This window comes from Eptesicus fuscus, chromosome 3 (assembly GCF_027574615.1).
Source record: "Eptesicus fuscus isolate TK198812 chromosome 3, DD_ASM_mEF_20220401, whole genome shotgun sequence".
NCBI lineage: Eukaryota > Metazoa > Chordata > Mammalia > Chiroptera > Vespertilionidae > Eptesicus > Eptesicus fuscus.
This window is the reverse complement of record NC_072475.1, coordinates 65,651,819-65,671,476: the sequence shown is the minus strand read 5'-3', so window position 1 is coordinate 65,671,476 and position 19,658 is coordinate 65,651,819. Positions and strand designations below refer to the sequence as shown.

The 19,658-nt window shown below is 41.4% G+C and overlaps 1 protein-coding gene across 2 annotated transcripts in view; it reads right to left on the bottom strand.

The window, feature by feature from the left end:
- Positions 1–19,658, bottom strand: part of CCDC191 (coiled-coil domain containing 191) — a 78,018-nt gene that overhangs the window by 21,216 nt on the left and 37,144 nt on the right. For both annotated transcript variants that reach the window (XM_028153313.2, XM_028153314.2), the window contains 3 exons: positions 14,407–14,597; positions 6,400–6,694; positions 767–1,221 (listed from right to left, as the gene is read on the bottom strand). In XM_028153313.2, the coding sequence (XP_028009114.2) occupies positions 767–1,221; positions 6,400–6,694; positions 14,407–14,597 (941 nt within the window). The remainder of the gene's footprint in view (positions 1–766; positions 1,222–6,399; positions 6,695–14,406; positions 14,598–19,658) is intronic.

The following is a 19,658-nucleotide window of genomic DNA, read 5'->3' as shown; positions in this document are numbered from 1 at the left end:
AAAAAAAAAATTCAGACCAATAACCAGCGTTGTTCAAAGCCCTTGCACCTGAGGAACTACTCATTAATCCTTTCTTGCTAAGATAACCACGCATTATTACACCCACTGGATAAATTGGTGTAACAAGGCATGGAAAGGTTGAGTGAATGGCCTGCATCTCCAGTGTGTGAGGCACTCCAACTCTCACCCCAGTACTTCAAATCAATAGTGTCACCCACTTCTTATCCTACCATTTGTCACACATATTGAGTATATCTCAAGCACCTCTGAAATCATCCTAAATGGCTTTTAAGAAATTTGGACTCTTATTTCAGGCTCAAAAATGTTTACTTTTATCCAAAACAACTATAAATTTAAGCTAGATAATTGCCATCCCGATAAAGCTAGATAATTGCTCCATTTGGACCCAATATTGTCTGACATGACTTCTCAGCACTTAATATGATTAAAAAACCCGTAAGTCAATCTAAAGCGAGTATTTTTCTCTTTTATTGATATAACAGAGTTCCTAGACAAAGGCAGCTGCAATACCAATGGTAATGTATAAGTGGATCCTTCTAGTTAGGCAGTTGCTAGCCTTAAAGACCTATTTGTATCTGCCATGTACCAATCACAATGCATGGGCCTACTGGGTCTGAGAGTGCACAACAAAAGGAAAGCAGAGATCATGGAGCCTGGAAGCTAGGTAAAGTTCAGGAGCCCGTCTACCACAAACTGAAAAACTCCAAATAATGAGTCCAGAGAGTGTTCTGATACAAGGACATACTTTGAAAGCACCTGGCAGGTTTTTTCAGGTTCTTCTCTGGGGATTGACAGCAGGCGGCTTTGTGTGTCCATGAGAGCTGCATCACGCTCCGCTGCCCACCGAGCCTTCGCCAGCCTCTGGCTTTCCTTCAGCTCCAGAATTGTTTTGTGCTGCTCCTGAAGTTTCTTCTTTTGCTTCTCAATCAGCTGCTGCTGGAAGACATGGCGATTGTGGAAATGACCCATGCAAATGGGTTTTGCTTTCTGGCTGGTGGTTCTGAGCTTCTCATCGCTGTCAGGCTGCTGGGAGGCCTCAACATCCAAGGTCTTGTGCGGCTTATTGTCTGAGGTGTTCAGAGGGACATTCTGCAGGGGAACTTGCAAGGTGCTCTTTGTTGGTCTTCCCAGGTAGGGGCTAGGCATACAATCATTGCTCTTTGAGGGAGGCTTTTCCCGCAAAAGGGGCACGGCAGTCACCTGATAGAGAGGGAAAAGGTTCTAGAGCTCAGCTATTTAAGGACTGTGCTGCTGAGATCCAACTTCATCTAGTCAGCATTGTTCTGTTCAATGGCACAACTGCTCAGCACCCCAGTCAGAGTTGCCTGTGTTCCTGGCCTGGCTATCTCACAGGCCATCAGTCTTCACCCTGGGAACCACTCTTAGAATGTGCAATGCTGCTGGCCGGAAAAGTGTGTGTGTGTGTGTGTGTGTGTGTGTGTGTGTGGAGGGGAAGGGGGCAGGGAGAGAATAGCTACAGCTGCACAAACCACTGACATGGGCTAGAACATTTGTAATCAGAAAAGTGTGCTCTCATAGATGTCTAATTTGGATAGTTCATTTGTAAATTAGACAAGATTACTCCAGATATATATGACAGGAACTTTAATCTGCATGAATTAACTGAATTTTGTAGAAAATTGAAAAATTTGTGGCAAAGGATATAGTCTTTCTCAAGAATGTTTGAAAACTAAAGAATACCTTTATAAATCAATAATACTCATTAAAATAGCTCGTTAATAATAGTTATTTCAATGCTTCTCTTGCCACTAGTAAATTAATCACAGGGTATTTATTTTAAGATTAAGGCCTGGATTAAAGTTTAGAGTCTCTAGTTATTCTAAAACAATCTATTTGTGGGAAATACTGACACACCCAGAATCAATGGGCAAATATCTGTGTTATATAAGAATGTTACCTAATAATATTTTGTATTAGCACGTGGCTTAATAGTTTTCAAAGTTTTATCATTTATATCTCATTTAATAGACTGAGATATCACAATTACAAGTTCTATACAGAAGGAAAGAAAACAGAATTTTTAATCAGAAAAGTTTATCCAAAAAAAAAAAAGAAAAGAAAAGTTTATCCTAGCCAAGTAATGTCATAGTTAAAAATGTCTCTTCTAGAATGGTTTGATGCCATGGTCTAAGGTCTAACCAGTTTTTGATTTTGCCATCTGCAGTGGTATAAGGATAAAAATGCTGTGAACTATCTTACATGTCTTAGAAGCCTCTAGTTCTAACAGAGTGCCATACTTGGATACTCAAAGATATTTTTCATGATGATGGAAATATTTTCTTTATATTCAGCTGAAGTGAAAGATGTGGTATGTGGAAACTCTGACATGTTAAATATTTTTTAAAATAACCTTCTATTTCAGAAATGTCAGTGGACATTTATTCATGAGAACACCTGCGGGGTACATGTTTTAGGCCCTTTTAAACTTCGTGGGAATGACATATTATTAACCCAGCAAGGCTGTAAAAGCCTTGAGTACAGCAACAAGATTTCTTTTGGATCATAGTAACTCTTTAAGGTGAAATTAGAGAAAGAAAGAAAAGCTTACTGGTACAGATTGTACTTAATAGAACAGAACTGAACAATCTGGCTTAATCAGAGAAAATCACCTATTAGCTAAATGATAATTCTGAAAAATTTGAAGATATAAAAATGTGTTTATGATACATGAGTTCCTATGATTGTATAATTAATGTGTGCGCATCTAACTAAAGATTTTATATTTTCATTGTTCATGTTATACTCTACACTCTGGAAAATATTAGAGTTTATCTAGTAACTTACAGTCTATTATAGCCCTTTATTTTCATTTGCTCTAATTTTTTTTTTTTTACAATCTAGATAAATTATTTTGAATTTTATTTCAGAAACATGGAGACCTTTTTTCTTGAGTGTAAATTATGTAAGTATTTTAGTAACTTTTCTGCTTTACACAGGAAAAAAAATACTTTCTGCTGACTTCCTTTTTTTCATTGAAAGATAACAGTGGAACTCTGTAAGGTAAAAGGTTCCACACAGCTATTTCCCAAGATAGAAGACTCTCCTGGGTCTCAATGGAAACAAAATCCTTTGACTGACACAAAGGTAGGTAAACTGCCTGGGGGAAGGGACCAGTTTGTTACATAAGGCACATAAGCATCATCATGCTCCCCTTTGCTGAGAGACTAAGCTTAAATGAAAACTAACTACTTACTAGCAGGAGTCAGGGTGAAAAACAAGGCTGGGGATGCTCTAGGGCCCACTTCAGTTTCACAGATCTGAGGTAAGTACTTAACAGCATTATGTGGAGGGATGGAAGGGCCGGGGCGGAGGTGAGTGGGTAGAGTACCTCCTTTGAAAGGCTTTTCAAACACAAGTGCAATTATGAAAGAAAAAAACTGGTAGGATTGCCTTTATAAAAACTTAACTGTGTATAGCACCAAACACCATAAATAAACCAAAAAGACAAATGACAGAATGAAAAAAATTTGCAAAACATATAATAATAAAAGCACCAATGGCCTTAAAAATATAAAGAGCTCTTATCCTATATAATAAAAGGCTAATATGCAAATTGTCCGAACGGCAGAACGACTGGTCGCTATGATGTGCACTGACCACCATGTGGAAGACGCTCAATGCAGGAGCTGCCCCCTGGTGGTCAGTTCGCTCCCACAGGGAAAGCACTGCTCAGTCAGAAGCCAGGCTCATGGCTGGTGAGCACAATGGTGGTGGCAGGAGCCTCTCCCGCCTCTGCTGCAGCACTAAGGACCCCTGGGCAGACATCCCCCAAGGGGTCCTGGACTGCGCGAGGGCACAGGCCGGGCTGAGAGACCAACTCCCTCCCCCCCCTCTCCGAGTGCACGAATGTCGTGCACCAGGCCTCTAGTAAATAAGAAAAAGATACATAATCAAGTAGAAAAAAGGGCATGAAGAGACAAGTCACTATATATCTATCTTACTAAATCCATTTTCATGTACTACATATCTATGTAAATGGGAAATATAAAAAATGTTTAACCTCAGCAGTAATTAAAAATCCGCAGCCCTGGCTGGTTTACTCAATGGTTAGAGCTTTGGCCTGCGCACCGGGATGCCTTGGGTTCAATTCCTGGTCAAGGGCACATACCTTGTACCTCAGTTGCAGGTTTGATCCCTGGCCCTGGTCGAGGAGCGTGCGGGAGGCAACCAATCCATGTGTCTCTCTCACATGGATGTTTCTCCCCCTCCTCTTCCTTCCCTTCCACTCTGTCTGAAAATCAATGGAAAAAAATATCCTTGGATAAGGAATGAAAAAAAAAAAATACCACATGCAAATGTTGAAGCAATAATATGAAAATATTTTACCTGTTAACTTGTTAACTTGGTAAAAGTGAAAAAATATGTTAAAATATGTTATCAGAAAAGAAAACAGGCACTTCCTACAGTACAACCTTTCTGGAAGGGCAACTTGGTAAGAGTCTTTAAAATGTGCATTCTATTGTTAGGTAATTATCCAAGGAAAAGCATTATGGACGTGTGCAAAGATTTAACTACAAGGATGTTCACTAAAGCTCTGTTTGCAATCGTGGCAAACTGGAAACAACTTAAATGTCCAGTAATAGAAGAGGAAGTAAACAGATTCTACCTTATAATTCATGGTAAAATATCATGCAGCCATTACAATATGATGGTACAGAATGGTAGTCCTTAACTCGGACCCAGTTAAGTATTCACCCTTATACTTCAATTAAGTATAAGGGTGAATATTCATCAGGTTCACCTGCGGAACTTTAAAAAAATACAAGGGCTCCACTCTGAGATTCTGAATTAGTGGTCTGATTCTGCAGTATAGACTCAGTTGAGAACTACTGTTTTGAAGACTTATTGACTTAAAAAAATTCTCATGTGATATTATGAAAACACAAAAGAAATCTTTTAGAAAAGCAGAACAATGACATTATTTTTAAAAAGAAAAATACATGGCCTTCCTTTTCTTGTATTATGGCAGATTAATGTTTTCAATGATTTGACTGAATAAAAATTTAAAGCTAAATAAAATACTGAAGAGCAAATTTTGCATATACCTGAATAGAGAAAAGACTAGATGGCTTTACTTCAACATGTTACTGATGGTTATTTCCAAATAATGAAATTATAGGCTATTTTTCTTTTTTTCCCCTGTCATTTTCTCCTACCAAACTGCTACAATTAATATCTATGATTTTTCTCACTAGGAAAATAAAAATATAAATATTCCCCTTATAATTCACAAGGCTCATTTAGGAAGAAAATATCTGATGATCAAATAAGAGGAGTTCAAGAGTTGTAAACAATGCTTTATATTACCTGTTCCTGAAGGAGTCTTTCTCTTAGTTGTTTTAAATTCCCTCTATTAGGTCCCTCCTAAGCTTGAGCTACACCAAAGTTTATATGTGACTAGAGGCCTGGTGCATGAATTCGTGCACAGGTGGGGTCCCTCAGCCTGGCCAGTGATCAGGCCAATCAGGTCTATTTGGCCCAGTCCTCATCAGGGTGATTGGGGCCGGCTGGCCAGGGGGAGGGACCTCGGGAGGTTGGCCGGCCACGGGAGGTTGGCTGTGGGAGCGCACTGACCACCAGGGGGCAGCTCCTGCATTGAGTGTCTGCCCCTTGGTGGTCAGTGTGCATCATAGCTACCATCTGGTTGTCTGGTCATAACGGTCGCTTAGGCTTTTATATATATAGACTAGAGGCCTGGTGCACGAAATTCGTGCACGGGGGATGGGAGGTCTGCCTCAGCCCAGCCTGCACCCTCTCCAATCTGGGACCCCTCTAGGGATGTCTGACTGCCCGTTTAGGCCCAATCCTGGTAGTATTGGGCCTAAACGGGCAGTTGGACATCCTTCTCACAATCCAGGACTGATGGCTCCCAACCGCTCGCCTGCCTGCCTGCCTGCCTGATTGCCCCTAACTGCTTCTGCCTGCCAGCCTGATCACCCCCTAACCACTCCCCTGCCAGCCTGATCGGTGCCTAACTGCCCTCCCCTGCCAGCCTGGTCACCCCTAACTACTGCCCTCCCTTGCTGGCCTGATCGCCCCCAACTGCCCTCCCTTGCAGGCCTGGTCCCTCCCAACTGCACTCCCCTGCCAGCCATCTTGTGGCAGCCATCTTGTACGTTGGAATGATGGTCAATTTGCATATTACCTCTTTATTATATAAGATTATAAAAAGAGGACGCAGTTCAAGAAAATGAACAATGACTGAAAGTAAACCTTTGTGCATTACAGCAGCTCATCTTTTAGATAGCCTAGTGAGGCAACCTGACAACGGCTAACGTAGCCCAAGCTACCCAAGTGCAAAGCTAAAATACAAGTGATTAATAAGCAGGAAGGCTAAGCAAAAGCAAAGCAAAGTACCTCTCCTGTAGGTGGCTCCACCGTGGCTGTTGCCTCCTTGAGCAGACTGGTGCCTACTGACCCAGCTGCACTGAGTTTTCCTAGTGACGCTGCCTTCAACAGCTCACCCATTTTCTTCCTGGTTTCCTCCTTTGTTAGAGCCAGCTCTCTCTTTAGGATCTCTGCACGATGCCAATGCTGCCATTCTGTAAAGTGGTGCCGGAGAACTTGCTTCTGGTGATGCCAATGCTGCCATTCTGTAAAGTGGTGCTGGAGAACGTGCTTCCTGTTATACTCAGCAGCCAGTTGTTGTTTTCTAAGCAACAAAGCACTTCCATTAAAAAAGATAAGCAATTTACAGCTTGTTACTTGGTGATATAAATGAAACACAAGTCCAGAGGAGTCCCAGCAATGCTCCACTTAGCTCCACCGTATCCTTCCATTTAAGCTAAAAGGAGCTGTTTTATAAAATTCCCTGGTGTAAAGGGTCTGCTCATGGAAGGCACTGGCACTTTAAGACATTACCTCAGAAGAGTGACTATTCTGTTCTATCATGTCACAAAGACACATTACATTTTTTGATTACCATAAAATAGCTTCTAAAGGCTTTTGGAGAGGAAGGAGCAAAAATAATTCTATATAATAAAGAGCTAATAAGCAAATGGTCATTGTGCCCTCGTGCCCTTGCATTGGGGCTGGGGGACCTGAGGCTGCACACCCCCACCCAGTGGGGCTTGATGGGGGACCTGAGGCCACGTCCCCTGCCCCAGCACTGGAGGACCTGAGGCTGTGCCCCTGCCCCAGTGCTGGGGCTGGGGGACCTGAGGTGGGCTGGGGCTTGATGGGGGACCTGAGGCTGTGCCCCCCGCCTGGTGGGCTTGACAGGGGTGGGGCTGGCAGGGTCTGGGTCTCGCGCGATTTCGAGGCTCATGCTGGTGGGTGGGAACTTGACTCTGGGTCCTGTGGCGCACCCCAGACTCTGACAGGAGGGAGATTTTCATATACATTTTACTAATTTTCTTTCATCTCTGACACTTCTATTATAGAGAATGGGCAAATAGCAATATTAAAATATTTGCTCTAATTAATTCCCTTTTAATGTGCATGAATTTTGTGCACTGGGCCACTAGTAGGTATATAGGTAAGTACTTTTTAAAAGATGAGGGAGCTATCCAGCTATCTGGGAAACCTAAGGAAGACAGAAATTTGGGAGGAAGAAAAAGGAACAAAACTGAAGTGAATTGTCAACAATTAAGTATAAGACTTATAATTGTCAACATGGAACTAAGAAGGTAGATCTGGGAAAGGAGGACTTACTTGGCCAGGGAATGATTATCTAAAAAGAAGGACTCATTTACAGACCCTTTAAATTAAACGATTGAAGGACTGCCCTGTGAAGATAACCGCTAACAACTAGTCATGTGTGAAAGGCAAAGACAGGCACTTGCTGTTATGGAGCTCCTTCCCCAGCTAGTAGGGATTCAGGTTCATTCTCTTCCTAAGGAAGAGCTCCTGAAAGCTGCATAAACATTAGGGGAATTGACTGAGTGGAGGTAGGAATTGACTGAGTGGAGGTACCAACTACATGCCCTTCCTAAAGGGACTCTCCATTAGGAGATACCTTGGAAGCAGCCATTGAGAATTTAAGCCTGGCTTTTCTGAGCTCCATCTGTAAGTGGATGCTTACTGTCCCTGAAGAAGTGAGGTATGGAGCTTGGAACTTATGTTGCATCAGGGGTTAGCTTCGAAGTTTAAAACCTAATATTGTTTAGTTACCTACTTGATTTTATCTTGTAAAGGGGAATCAAATAACTTCTCTATAATACTGTATGCATATCCATTTCTGTTAAATAAACATAATGTTTAACTCTCCTCATGGACTTTCGGGTATCACAACAAAAAAAATCAAAGTTCTTGAGTCAATGTGTCAGGAGAACCTTTCTACCGTTCTTATATACTTAAGAGACTTTGAAACCTTTTTGACTGCCACCTACAGTAAGAAAAAAATGTTATACTGTGACTCAATATGCAAGTTTATGTGTGCATGTATGAAACAAAACTATAACTGAAACAAAAGTTTCATCAAACAATATTTATCTTATTATCAGAGACACACTCAGATATTTCTGTTCTAATATGTTATATTTCTTTAAAAAAACATAGCTACTCTAGACTACTCTAGAGTCACAGACTTTATTTAACCTATGTCAGAGGAATTGAATGAAACAACCAATTAGTGAGAGTAAAGTTAATTGAAATGATGCATTTCAGGATAAACACTAACAGCAACTCTGCAAAGAGCATTTTTCATTATACTTAACTAGAAGCCCAGTGCACGAAATTTGTGCACGGCGGGGGGAGGGGGGGAAGCTGGTCCCTCAGCCCAGCCTGCACCCTCTCCCTCTCCAATCTGAGACCCCTAGAGGGATGTCCATCTGCCTGTTTAGGCCCGATCCTACTGGGATCGGGCCTAAACTGGCAGTCGGACATCCCTCTCACAATCCAGGACTGCTGGCTCCCAACGGCTCGCCTGCCTGCCTTCCTGATTGCCCCTAACCGCTTCTGCCTGCCAGCCTGATCACCCCCTAACCACTCCCCTGCCAGCCTGATTGCCCCTAAGTACCCTCCCCTGCAGGCCTAGTCTCCCCCAACTGCCGTCCCCTGAAGGCCTGGTCCCTCCCAACTGCCCTCTCTTGCAGGCCTGGTCCCCCCCAACTGCTTTCCCCTGCAGGCCTGGGTCCCCCCCAACTGCCCTTCCCTGCAGGCCATCTTGTGCCCACATGGGGGCAGCCATCTTTGACCACATGGGGGTGACCATCTTGTGTGTTGGAGTTATGGTCAATTTGCATATTACTCTTTTATTAGATAAAATTGCTTCTTTCTAATGAATTAAATAATTGAATTGGTATTCAATAAATACATAGTGGTTGACTGATAGATTTTGTAATGAAAGTACAATATAGGTGGTTATAAGTATTTGTATTTTATTATACTTTGATGAAAATAAAGTATCTAATATGAGACTGAATAACCTTGAAATAAAAATTTTAGAGGACATAAGAATAATAAATAAGGTAGCAACACAGGTAAGAACAAAGCTCTAGCCTGGCCCATGAGACATAGTGGTGGAGCATTGACCTATGAACCCGGAGGTCATGGTTCAATTCCAGGTCAGGGCACATGCCAGGATTGCCGGCTCATTCCCCAGTAGGGGGTGTGCAGGAGACAGCCGTTCAATGATTCCCTCTCCTCACTGATGTTTCTCTTTCTCCTTCTCCCTTTCTCTCTGAAATCAATAAAAATGTATTTAAAAAAACCACACACACAAAGAAAAACAAAGCTCCAAAAACCCTACAGCACTTTACATAATTAAGTGAAAATCGTAAATTTTCACAGGAGAATGTACATTGCTCTGATTAAAGTGAAAATTGATTTACAACAATCTGCTCAGAAAGGAGGAGTGTGAAATTTACCTGAAGTGTTAATTTCATGTTTTTACAGCATAAACAAGCCAAAACAAAACTGAGATTTTGACTGTCAAGGAAAAGATTATTTGGACACTATCAAAAGGCAAAAAGAAAAAGTATATTTGAAGCATAACAAAAACTCAAAAATGCATGTTCACTATAGTGCTTAGAGCCTACTCTATAATGGTTTTGCAGGCGATGTGAAGATCTAGTTAAGGTATCTGTGTTTGTGGGTCGAGGTGGAAAGGTGGAAACACAGAAGCCAGGGGTCCGGAGACAAGGCTGGGTCCACTCCAGTGCCCTTGCAGTTCACTTCAGCAGTGACAATATTCCAGATAAGCCAACTTCTATACTTTTAAAAAGATGACACAGAAAATATAAATATTTCTGAAAGTGAAAAATCACTTAAATTTCTTAAAAGCTCAACAAGATGTGATTTACTTGGGAATGCTGAGCTAAAGAAATGGTTTCAGACACAGTTTACAGATAATCATTGAATGAAAGACAGAGTTCCTGTATGGAAAACATCCTGTCCCAGTATGCTGCCAAGATGAAATCAGGGAATTTGTGGCATAATCATCACAATTATATAACTGCATGCAGATAAAAGCCATCTCTAAAGACCTAAGAATATAAAATATAAAAGGTTTAAATAGGAATTTAAATATGAACCATGATGCTTAGAACCAACAACTCAAATGATACCTAGTGGTTGGTGCATATTATGGAACCAGGAAGTCAGAACACTAACAGAACACTGGGCAAGTGACTGAAAGTTTCTAAGCTTCAGATTCCTCCTCTAAGTGATGTCATCCTTTAAAAAAAGCCCTATACTGCCTGTCCTATATAGAACAAATCCTCATGTAAGATAATAACACTATCTTAGAATATTTCTAGGTATCGAAAGAATATCTTGAATTTTTAAAAAGGGAAATAAGGAAAAAGGGAATGAGCTCATGAACACAGATGTGGTGATTCCATGGGAGGTAGAGGGTCGGGGGTGGGGCAGGAGGTAGGTGGAGGTGGAGGAAGATATTGGGGAGATAAATGGTGATGAAAAAAATATAAATAAAATAAAGAAAAAGAAGGAAATGAGAAATGACAAATAAGTAACCACATACTAGTGATCTGATTGCGTGCCGAGATCTGATGCAGAACATAAAAACAGCAGTGCCACTAACAGCTGCATCTGGGATGAGCCGCTTCAGCAGGAATAGGAATGGAAAAAGCTAATGTTTTCAATAATGCACCAGGTAGCCCCCAGGGAAAACGTGGAAGACAATACATTTCTGTTTTAGAGCTTTAGCATGAGCCAGATAATGCAAGTCTGTCCTCCTGCCTCTCTGACGGACATATCAGGAGGTTTAGCAGCTTCAGATGCCATTCAGTTTCTGGATACCCAGGAGTCCATGGAGGGAAGGGCAATATAACATGTTAACAGAGGTACTCCATAAATGACTGCCCAAAAGAATGCTGGAAGTGGGGACTACCTGACGCCCTCGAGCCCACGGACATTTCTTGGTTTCTGCTTGCAGCAGCTACCTTTGAGTTTTTTACTCCACCTTTAATATCCCGACCTCTTTGAGCAAAATCACCCACCTTAATATCCTAAACCAATTTCTAGAACAAAAAACAAGATGCACAGAACCAGGGATTTTCAGGAAAGCAGCACAAAGAACAGTTTGTGTCTAATAGATCCTTTCTTCTCATGTATTTCAGCATGACTTGTCATTTGTTAATTACTTCTCTTATTTTTCATCTGCAACCAGCTTAAGTGAATTACAGTATAGTTGAAAAACATGGTTGTCTTAGGGAACCATCACCTGGAAGCTTCTTAATATGGAGCTGTGTGGTATAGAAAAAAGCATCTGACTCTGAATCAAAAAGACCAGGATCCAGTCCTGCACTACCTACTCTTAACTTCATGACCTTGAATTACTTACCCTCTCTGGGTCTTACTTTTACCATCTATAAAATGAGGGGCTGGATTAGACAAGTGTTCAGATAGCCTTCCTGCTCTAAGATATTTTTGCTCTAAAGTTTTGTGGTAAAAAATTATTATAAGTTAAATATTTTCTCTCTTTCATTTTTTTTTTAAAGTAGTATCTTACAAATGTGTTTAATGGTATGTTTGTGTATGTGTGTCTATGCAAGTGTGTGAGTGTGAGTAGGTGTGTAATGGCTTTGTAACATACAGAATTAAAACGAAAAAGTAGTACCCATTCTGAACATTTAAAAAGAGACACCTGAAAATAATTCACAGATATGAGACAAAAAGTTCTGAGATCTTAATAAAAATTGGCACATTATGAAATCCCCATTTAGTGTTTTTATATTTAAACAGTTTAATGTCAATGGAATCTCAAGTTCTTTAGATTTTTTTTCTACAGGTGTCTTCTGGCATGTAAACTTCACAAACATCTCAGTTTCTACTCCTTTATGCCCTTATTCATGTGGCTTCCCTTTTAAAACACCCCCAGTTTCCCTTCTTTTTCCAACAAGTCCATTTCCAGCTATTCCTATTTCAGTTAGACTTAATCCCTTATATCAATCACTGGGTCCTGAGAATTTAGAAATGAATTATGAAAGACTTCCCTATGTTGAATTTTTAAATAAAAATTTCTATAGCATACTATAGAAAGTAAAATCGACTTGGCCCCCCTCTTGCTTAAAAACTTTCAAGAATTTTCCTCGCCGAAACCAGTTTGGCTCAATGAATAGAGCGTCGGTCTGCGGACTGAAAGGTCCCAGGTTCGATTCCGGTCAAGGGCATGTACATGGGCTGTGGACACATCCCTGGTAGGGGGTGTGCAGGAGGCAGCAGATCGATGATTCTCTCTCATTGATGTTTCTAGCTCTCTATCCCTCTCCCTTCCTCTCTGTAAAAAATCAATAAAATATATTTTTTAAAAAAAGAATTTTCCTCTATTTACAAAAGAATATTTAAACTCCTTGTCCTGACATTCAAAGCCTTTTGCAAGTTGATGAACTTTACAACCACATGCTTGATGATCTCCAGCTAATATGAACGGCTACACTCCATGCCATCAACTTGTCTCCCCATTTCCACTTAGGAGCATCCTACTTACTGTGCAGAGCCCAGCTCATGACCCATCTTCTTGATAAAACCTTTCCTGGCACTCTGTAGGAGTCTCCTAGTCACAGCGACACTTCCCTCTGCTAAGGTCTTATCAGAAGGGGATGCTTTACACAGTTTACTGGTATAATGCTATTCGATATCTCTACTGTTTCTAGATCTTGTTTTCCCCACAAAATTGTGAGTTCTTTGAGGACAAGGAGCCATGTATCAGTCTCCTACATGTCCTTCCCAGGGCCTAATGCTGTCACATGGTTGTACAACTCCAGGGGTTGTCATTCCCTTCTACATAACAATGCTCAATGCTTTCATATACCATCCCTTTAGTTTTTCACCCTGAATGAATAACAGGGTTGTTGGTAGAGAAGTGAGCAAATATAAAAACATGAACTGCCCTCTCCCAAATCAACAAATTGTTCCTTCTACATATATGATTTTGGTTCAAGAATGTAAAGTTAAACTTAGAAATGAAAAGAACAGAATGTATTTAAGATGATGGAGCAAAGAAAGTTTTACTTGAAGACAAATTTTGTCATTCACAAGAATAAGAGGGATGCTGGAAGCTATCCAATGTCTACACTATCATGAAAGTGCATCAGAGAACTCGAAGGCTGATGGACCTTGAGCTTTAGTAAGGGCTAAAAGCTATGCACCAATTGTTCTGTCGAGATAATGGTGGCTCAAGCAATTTCCTGACCTAATAGCCTCAAAGTAAATCTTTACTAATATTTACTGACCTTTAAGATAGTCTGCTATCGGATTGCCAGCCTGACTAAGGGCAAGATGTGTGTTCTAAAACTGAATAAACGCTAACAGGGCCTGGGGCCCAGTGGAGCCTTTCCACTAGATAAGGTTTTCCACCTGGCCCCCCATGCCTCTAAATTCATATTTCTTGTCTAGTGTATTCGTTTGTGTGCAGCCCCTTTCCAGATCCTGAACCCTAGCCATAAAGGATGCGGCAATCACAGAGGAAGTTGATAAAAAGGTGTCAAAACCTCTATACAAGATGAAGAACAAAAGATGGGGGAATGGGAGGAATCACTCTTGGCAGGTCTGTCCTCCCAGATGGATGTTCCCTGTGTCCCTAATTAATATTCTATGTGCAGATAGTGATTTCTACCAAAGTGAATTACTGGCATATAAACCAAACTCTGTCTTTTGAATTATAAAACAGTCCAAGTGAAATGCTGCTACATGTGAGGACAAGGGAAAAAGCATACCTGCTTCCTTTAAAAAAGGAAAGCGTGCACATTAATATATTTTAATTAAGTAATTTTTCTGCTTATAATCTTCAGTTAAATTTTTCTAGTTTGGGATGCAACGTAAACCAATTGTTAGCACATTTTATAAGCAGGTGAGATGATTCCAGTGAACAGAGCTTTGAGAATTCGTTTCTGGATACATCAAGAGGAAAGCTGTTCTAGATAAATGCACTAGAAGGGCTTTCATGGTAAATAATGATACCTGTTTTCTTCCCTGAGCTCCCGCTCCATGGCTTGTGTCTCCCGCTCCAGCCTCCGAGATCTCGTGTAGTCTCTCCAGGCCTTCAGGACCTTCAGTTGAAACTTCCAGTTGGACAGAGTTCCAGCTTTCCCCAGCTTAATCCTGTGGTCAAGAATCAGCTTGTGCCAGGCAGAGAAATAGCGCTTCTGACACTACAATGGAAACAACATTTGGAAAATCACCACCAGTGTTTCTAATAGGTAATAAAGCCCTCTCCTCAGATTTCTGCCTCACACTTTTTCTAACAAAATTAGCAACTGTTGTCTTAATGGAAGGGGAACAGACCAGACACAATTACTTTATGCTAATAATGACAAGAAATATTCAAGTCATGCAACTGAGGCACTCTCAGCCTCATGACTTAAACTAAATACTTCATCCTCCTTGTAAGGCACCAGTTCTATGGGGAGCTGGACTAACAGTCACATTTAAGGTCTAAGATAAAGAGCTTGTTTGAGAGACTTGAAAGACCTGCTTCTGATAGGATCTCTCATGCCAGGCTATCTTGGAATTTAAAATACCAACCATTTAATTCATCCCTGTTACTAATTCTGCTGATGTCCTGCATAAATGAACATGGAGGTCCCATAAGGATGGAGTGGGTTCTCTGGTCCCTGGGAACAAGACAACTAAAACCAGTAGCTTGAGCTGGGCGACCCCTAACTATGTTAGGGCCTTGGTGGAACAGGCCTAGAGAGACTAGACACTCAGGCTTCCTACAATCTTCCACTGTATGCATGTGACAATAATCAGACAAGGTCTGCTGACCCTAAGGATGCCCTAGAAAAGTGCTCATGGCCCTCATCTAAGAAAATCTCTGAGATCTAGTCCTTGTCTATATCTTCTATTTTCACAGAAAACTTTATGTTCCTAATACATCAAATTACTTTCATCTCTTGGCCTTACACCAACCATACTGTTTCACACTTTTCTATCTATGGTCATCCTAATTTCTTCCTCCTTTTCTCTCCTCTCCCTGCCTGACTACTTCAGAAGTCACCTCCCTTAGGGAGCCCTCCTATTACCAACCACTCTCCCCAAATGTCAGTGCCCTTCCAGAGCAATCTATTCTTTCTTCAGTCAAGACACTCAACACACTGCATTACAATCACCTGTTCACTGGTTTGCACTAGACTGGGAGCCTCTGGAAGGAAAGACCCCGGCTCCATAAATGGGAATGGCAAGTCTGGGAGCGTTACCAAGTATGGGGAGCACTAAATGGAAAGCAACTTCATAGGAGGTGCCTTTGTGGGAGGTCTGAGGGAAGCCTGAGGCCCAGCAACGAGAACTTAGTAGTACTCTCAGGGTCAACCTGATTTACTGCTTCTTTCTGTATAAAAATACTTACCTTTCACTATTTCAACATTTAGCAAGCGCACCACTGTGTTTGCATTTGGGAACTCTGAACAAAGTTGCTAAAGATATAGATTTTAAGGTGTCATAGGGAGAGAGAATAAATTAAAAGTCTAATAACATAAGGGAGTATATGCTTGATTTTTTTTTAGTTCTTTTTTAAAAAAATAAATCTTTATTGTTCAGATTATTACAATTGTTCCTCTTTTTTCCCCCATAGCTCCCCTTCACCTGGTTCCCACCCCACCCTCTGCCCTTACCCCCCCTCCACTGTCCTCACCCATAGGTGTACGATTTTTGTCTAGTCTCTTCCCACACCCCCCACACCCCTTTCCCCCCGAGAATTGTCAGTCCACTCCCTTTCTATGCCCCTGATTCTATTATATTCACCAGTTTATTCTGTTCATCAGATTTTTTATTCCCTTGGTTTTTAGATCCACTTGTTGATAGAAATGTATTTGTTGTTCATAATTTTTATCTTTACCTTTTTCTTCTTCTTCCTCTTCTTAAAGAATACCTTTCAGTATTTCATATAATACTGGTTTGGCGGTGATGAACTCCTTTAGCTTTTTCTTATCTGTGAAGCTCTTTATCTGACCTTCGATTCTGAATGATAGCTTTGCTGGGTAGAGTAATCTTGGTTGTAGGTTCTTGCTATTCAACACTTTGAATATTTCTTGCCACTCCCTTCTGGCCTGCATAGTTTCTGTTGAGAAATCAGCTGACAATCGTATGGGTGCTCCCTTGTAGGTAACTAACTGCTTTTCTCTTGATGCTTTTAATATTCTTTGTCTTTTGCTCTTGGCATTTTAATTATGATGTGTCTTGGTGTGGTCCTCTTTGGATTCCTTTTGTTTGGGGTTCTCTGCACTTCCTGGACTTGTAAGTCTATTTCTTTCACCAGGTGGGGGAAGTTTTCTGTCATTATTTCTACAAATAGGTTTTCAGTATCTTGCTCTCTCTCTTCTTCTGGCACCCCCATAATTCGGATGTTGGTACAGTTGAAGTTGTCCCAGAGGCTCCTTACACTATCCTCATATTTTTGTATTCTTTTTTCTTTTTTCTTTTCCGGTTGGGTTTTTTTTGCTTCTTTGTATTTCAAATCTTTTGACTTGATTCTTGAGATCCTCTAGTCTGCTGTTGGATCTCTGTATATTATTTTTTATTTTAGTCAGTGTATGCTTAATTTCTAGTTGGTCCTTTTTCATATCCTCGAGGGTCTCACTAAATTTATCGGCCTTTTCTAGAAAATGCTTGAAAAACCTTATAACTGTGGTTTTGAACTCTATATCCAGTCGTTTGCTTTCCTCCATTTTTTTTTCATTTGTGACCTGTTTCTTTGTCTCCACATTTTGGCTGCTTCCCTGTGTTGATAGAGTGGCTTTGTGTGCTAGGTGTCCTATAGGGCCCAGTGGCTCAGCCTCTCCAGTTACCTGAGGTGGACACTCTTGGTGCACCCCTTTGTGGACTGTGTGCACAGTCTTGTTGTAGTTAAGCCTTGATTGTTGTTGGTGTCACTGGGAGGAATTGACCTCCAGGCCAATTGGCTGTGAGGATCAGCTGTGTCTACGATGGGAGAACTTCTGTGCTGGAGACACCCTTATGAGACAAGACTTGCTTCAGTGGGGCTTTGGTGCTCACTGAGTCTGCCCCCTGAGTGTGTCTCTTATGGATCTGAGGAGTTATAATCTGGATGGTCCCACTCTGACTCCTGGGTACACTGACTCTTGGATCTCCAAGGAGGTGCAAATTTAGCCTCTGCCTGAGGCCACCCAGCAGGAGCTACAGAGAGATCTGCAGATTCCTCTTCTTTGTTTGGGTTTTGGAGGTGCCCAGATGAGGCCCAGCTGTGAAGCAATGCAAGCTGCTGCGGGGCCTTGGGCCTTCTTTCGGATGTTCTGGGTCTCACTGACTCAGCTGCAGTTTGTTAGGTAAGTTTAGGATTCAAAGGACAAGGCCATTCATATGCAAAAGCCTCTGCGCTCAGCTTGGATGGGGCGGAGTCTCAGGGTGGAGCAAACAGCAATGACTTTGTGGGGGGGATCTCAGGGCAGGGCAAACAGCAATGGCTTCCCATCAGCCCTGCCCTAAGAGGCCCCTGGGTCTCAGTGTCCCTCAGTAATTGCTGCAAGCACCTCTGAGAGAAAGCTGCCCTCGAGTTCCACCCACTGCCAGACAGTCCAGGTTCTCCCCGTATGAGTCTGAGTCCCCAGAGTCTCGCCTGGAACTGGAGTTCAGAGCAGTCGGGAGCTTTTGTTTCCCTCCCGATTGAGAAAGCCAGCCGCGTACTCAGTTGCCAGCCCTCTCCGCGCACGCGCCTCTGTACCTCTGCCTTCCGCAGCTCCTCTGAGTCTCAGTGTGCTTTTCTCTTTCCTTCTAGTTGTAGAATTTCCACTCAGCCAGCCTTCCTGTGGTTCTGGATGATGTCCATTTTGTCTTTTAGTTGTAGTTTTGAAATTGTTGTGAGAGGCAGCAGTTCAGGTGTTTACCTCTGCCGCCATCTTGGTTTCTCCTTATGCTAGAATTTTTAGAAATAGGCCACTTGGCCAGAAATATTTTCTACATAGGAATAGTCATATTCCCATTTAGACAAAATACAAAATCTTTATTTCCCATCAGGAGAAACCATGGAAAAAGTTAATAATAAACTCTTGTTCCTCTTCTAATATGTCAAACAAGGGCACATTTTCTGAAACATTGTCTCAGATTCAGTAGAAGGAGGGAGAGAGGTGGAAGAAGAGAGGAACAGAAGAAGGGAGATTTGCTGAATATAAGATATCCTTTAGTCATAACAAGGAAGAAACACAGCTGCCAGGCAGAGGGGTTATGCTTTTTGCATTATCATCTGTTTATCCCACAAAATACATCATGAAAAAATGTTCACTTGTGTGCCATAGTAAAAATATCCTCTACTTACCAGATTCAAGAGATTCCTCTTGAATGACTTGATTTTTATCTCCTACAATATTTCTAATGATGAAATAGCACAAACATAATCCACTTTGACAATAACACTATTTACTAATAGTTTCCTTCTTGGATTTCTACATTCCTTTTCTCCGTAAGTTCAAAGCACCCTACATGTACTATTTTACTAGTATTAATTCGTATTTACTAGTATTAAATCATTACAAAATAAAGACTGCAGATATCATTATACTTTACTTTACCAAGCTGAACTTCAAGTAGAGAAGGTCTAATGACTAAATTCACAAAATAAAGAGTTAGTGGTACACCTAAGGCTAAAACTGAAACACTCTGGCATCCTGACGACCCTAATCTCTTAGACAAAAAGGTCTCTCCTCAAAAGGAAGGCACATTCTTTGCTTTTTTTTTTTTTAATGCTGAAAGAGAAAAAACTTGATATATAACTTACTATGGTTAGAAAAGCACTGTTAGAACATATCCGAACTTAAGAATAAATTCTACAGTCAATCTATTTCTTTTAAAATACTTAAGTTTAGATTTAGATAGCAAAATGATCAATTTTAAAGGTCTATAATTCAGTTTCACTACACAGAGGTTAATAGCAGGAAAGTGACAGACTTCTTTTTTGTCCCTAGGGCTAATGTTGCCCCTCCCTTTCTTATTGAGTAACATCTATACTAATAAAAGGGTAATATGCTAATTAGACTGGATAGACTGGATGTCTTCTGGACATCCTTCCGGACAAAGCTGTGGTGGCTGCGAGGGCCAAGGAGGGCTAGCAGCCATGGCGGCCGGCAGTGGCAGCAGCATTGGGGTGATGAGGGTGGCGCTTTCCCCTGATCGAGCTGGTTGCCTCCCGCAGAGGGAGGCCAGACTGCAGCTTAGGCCCGCTCCCTGGGGGAGTGTGCCTAAGCTATCAGTAGGATATCACC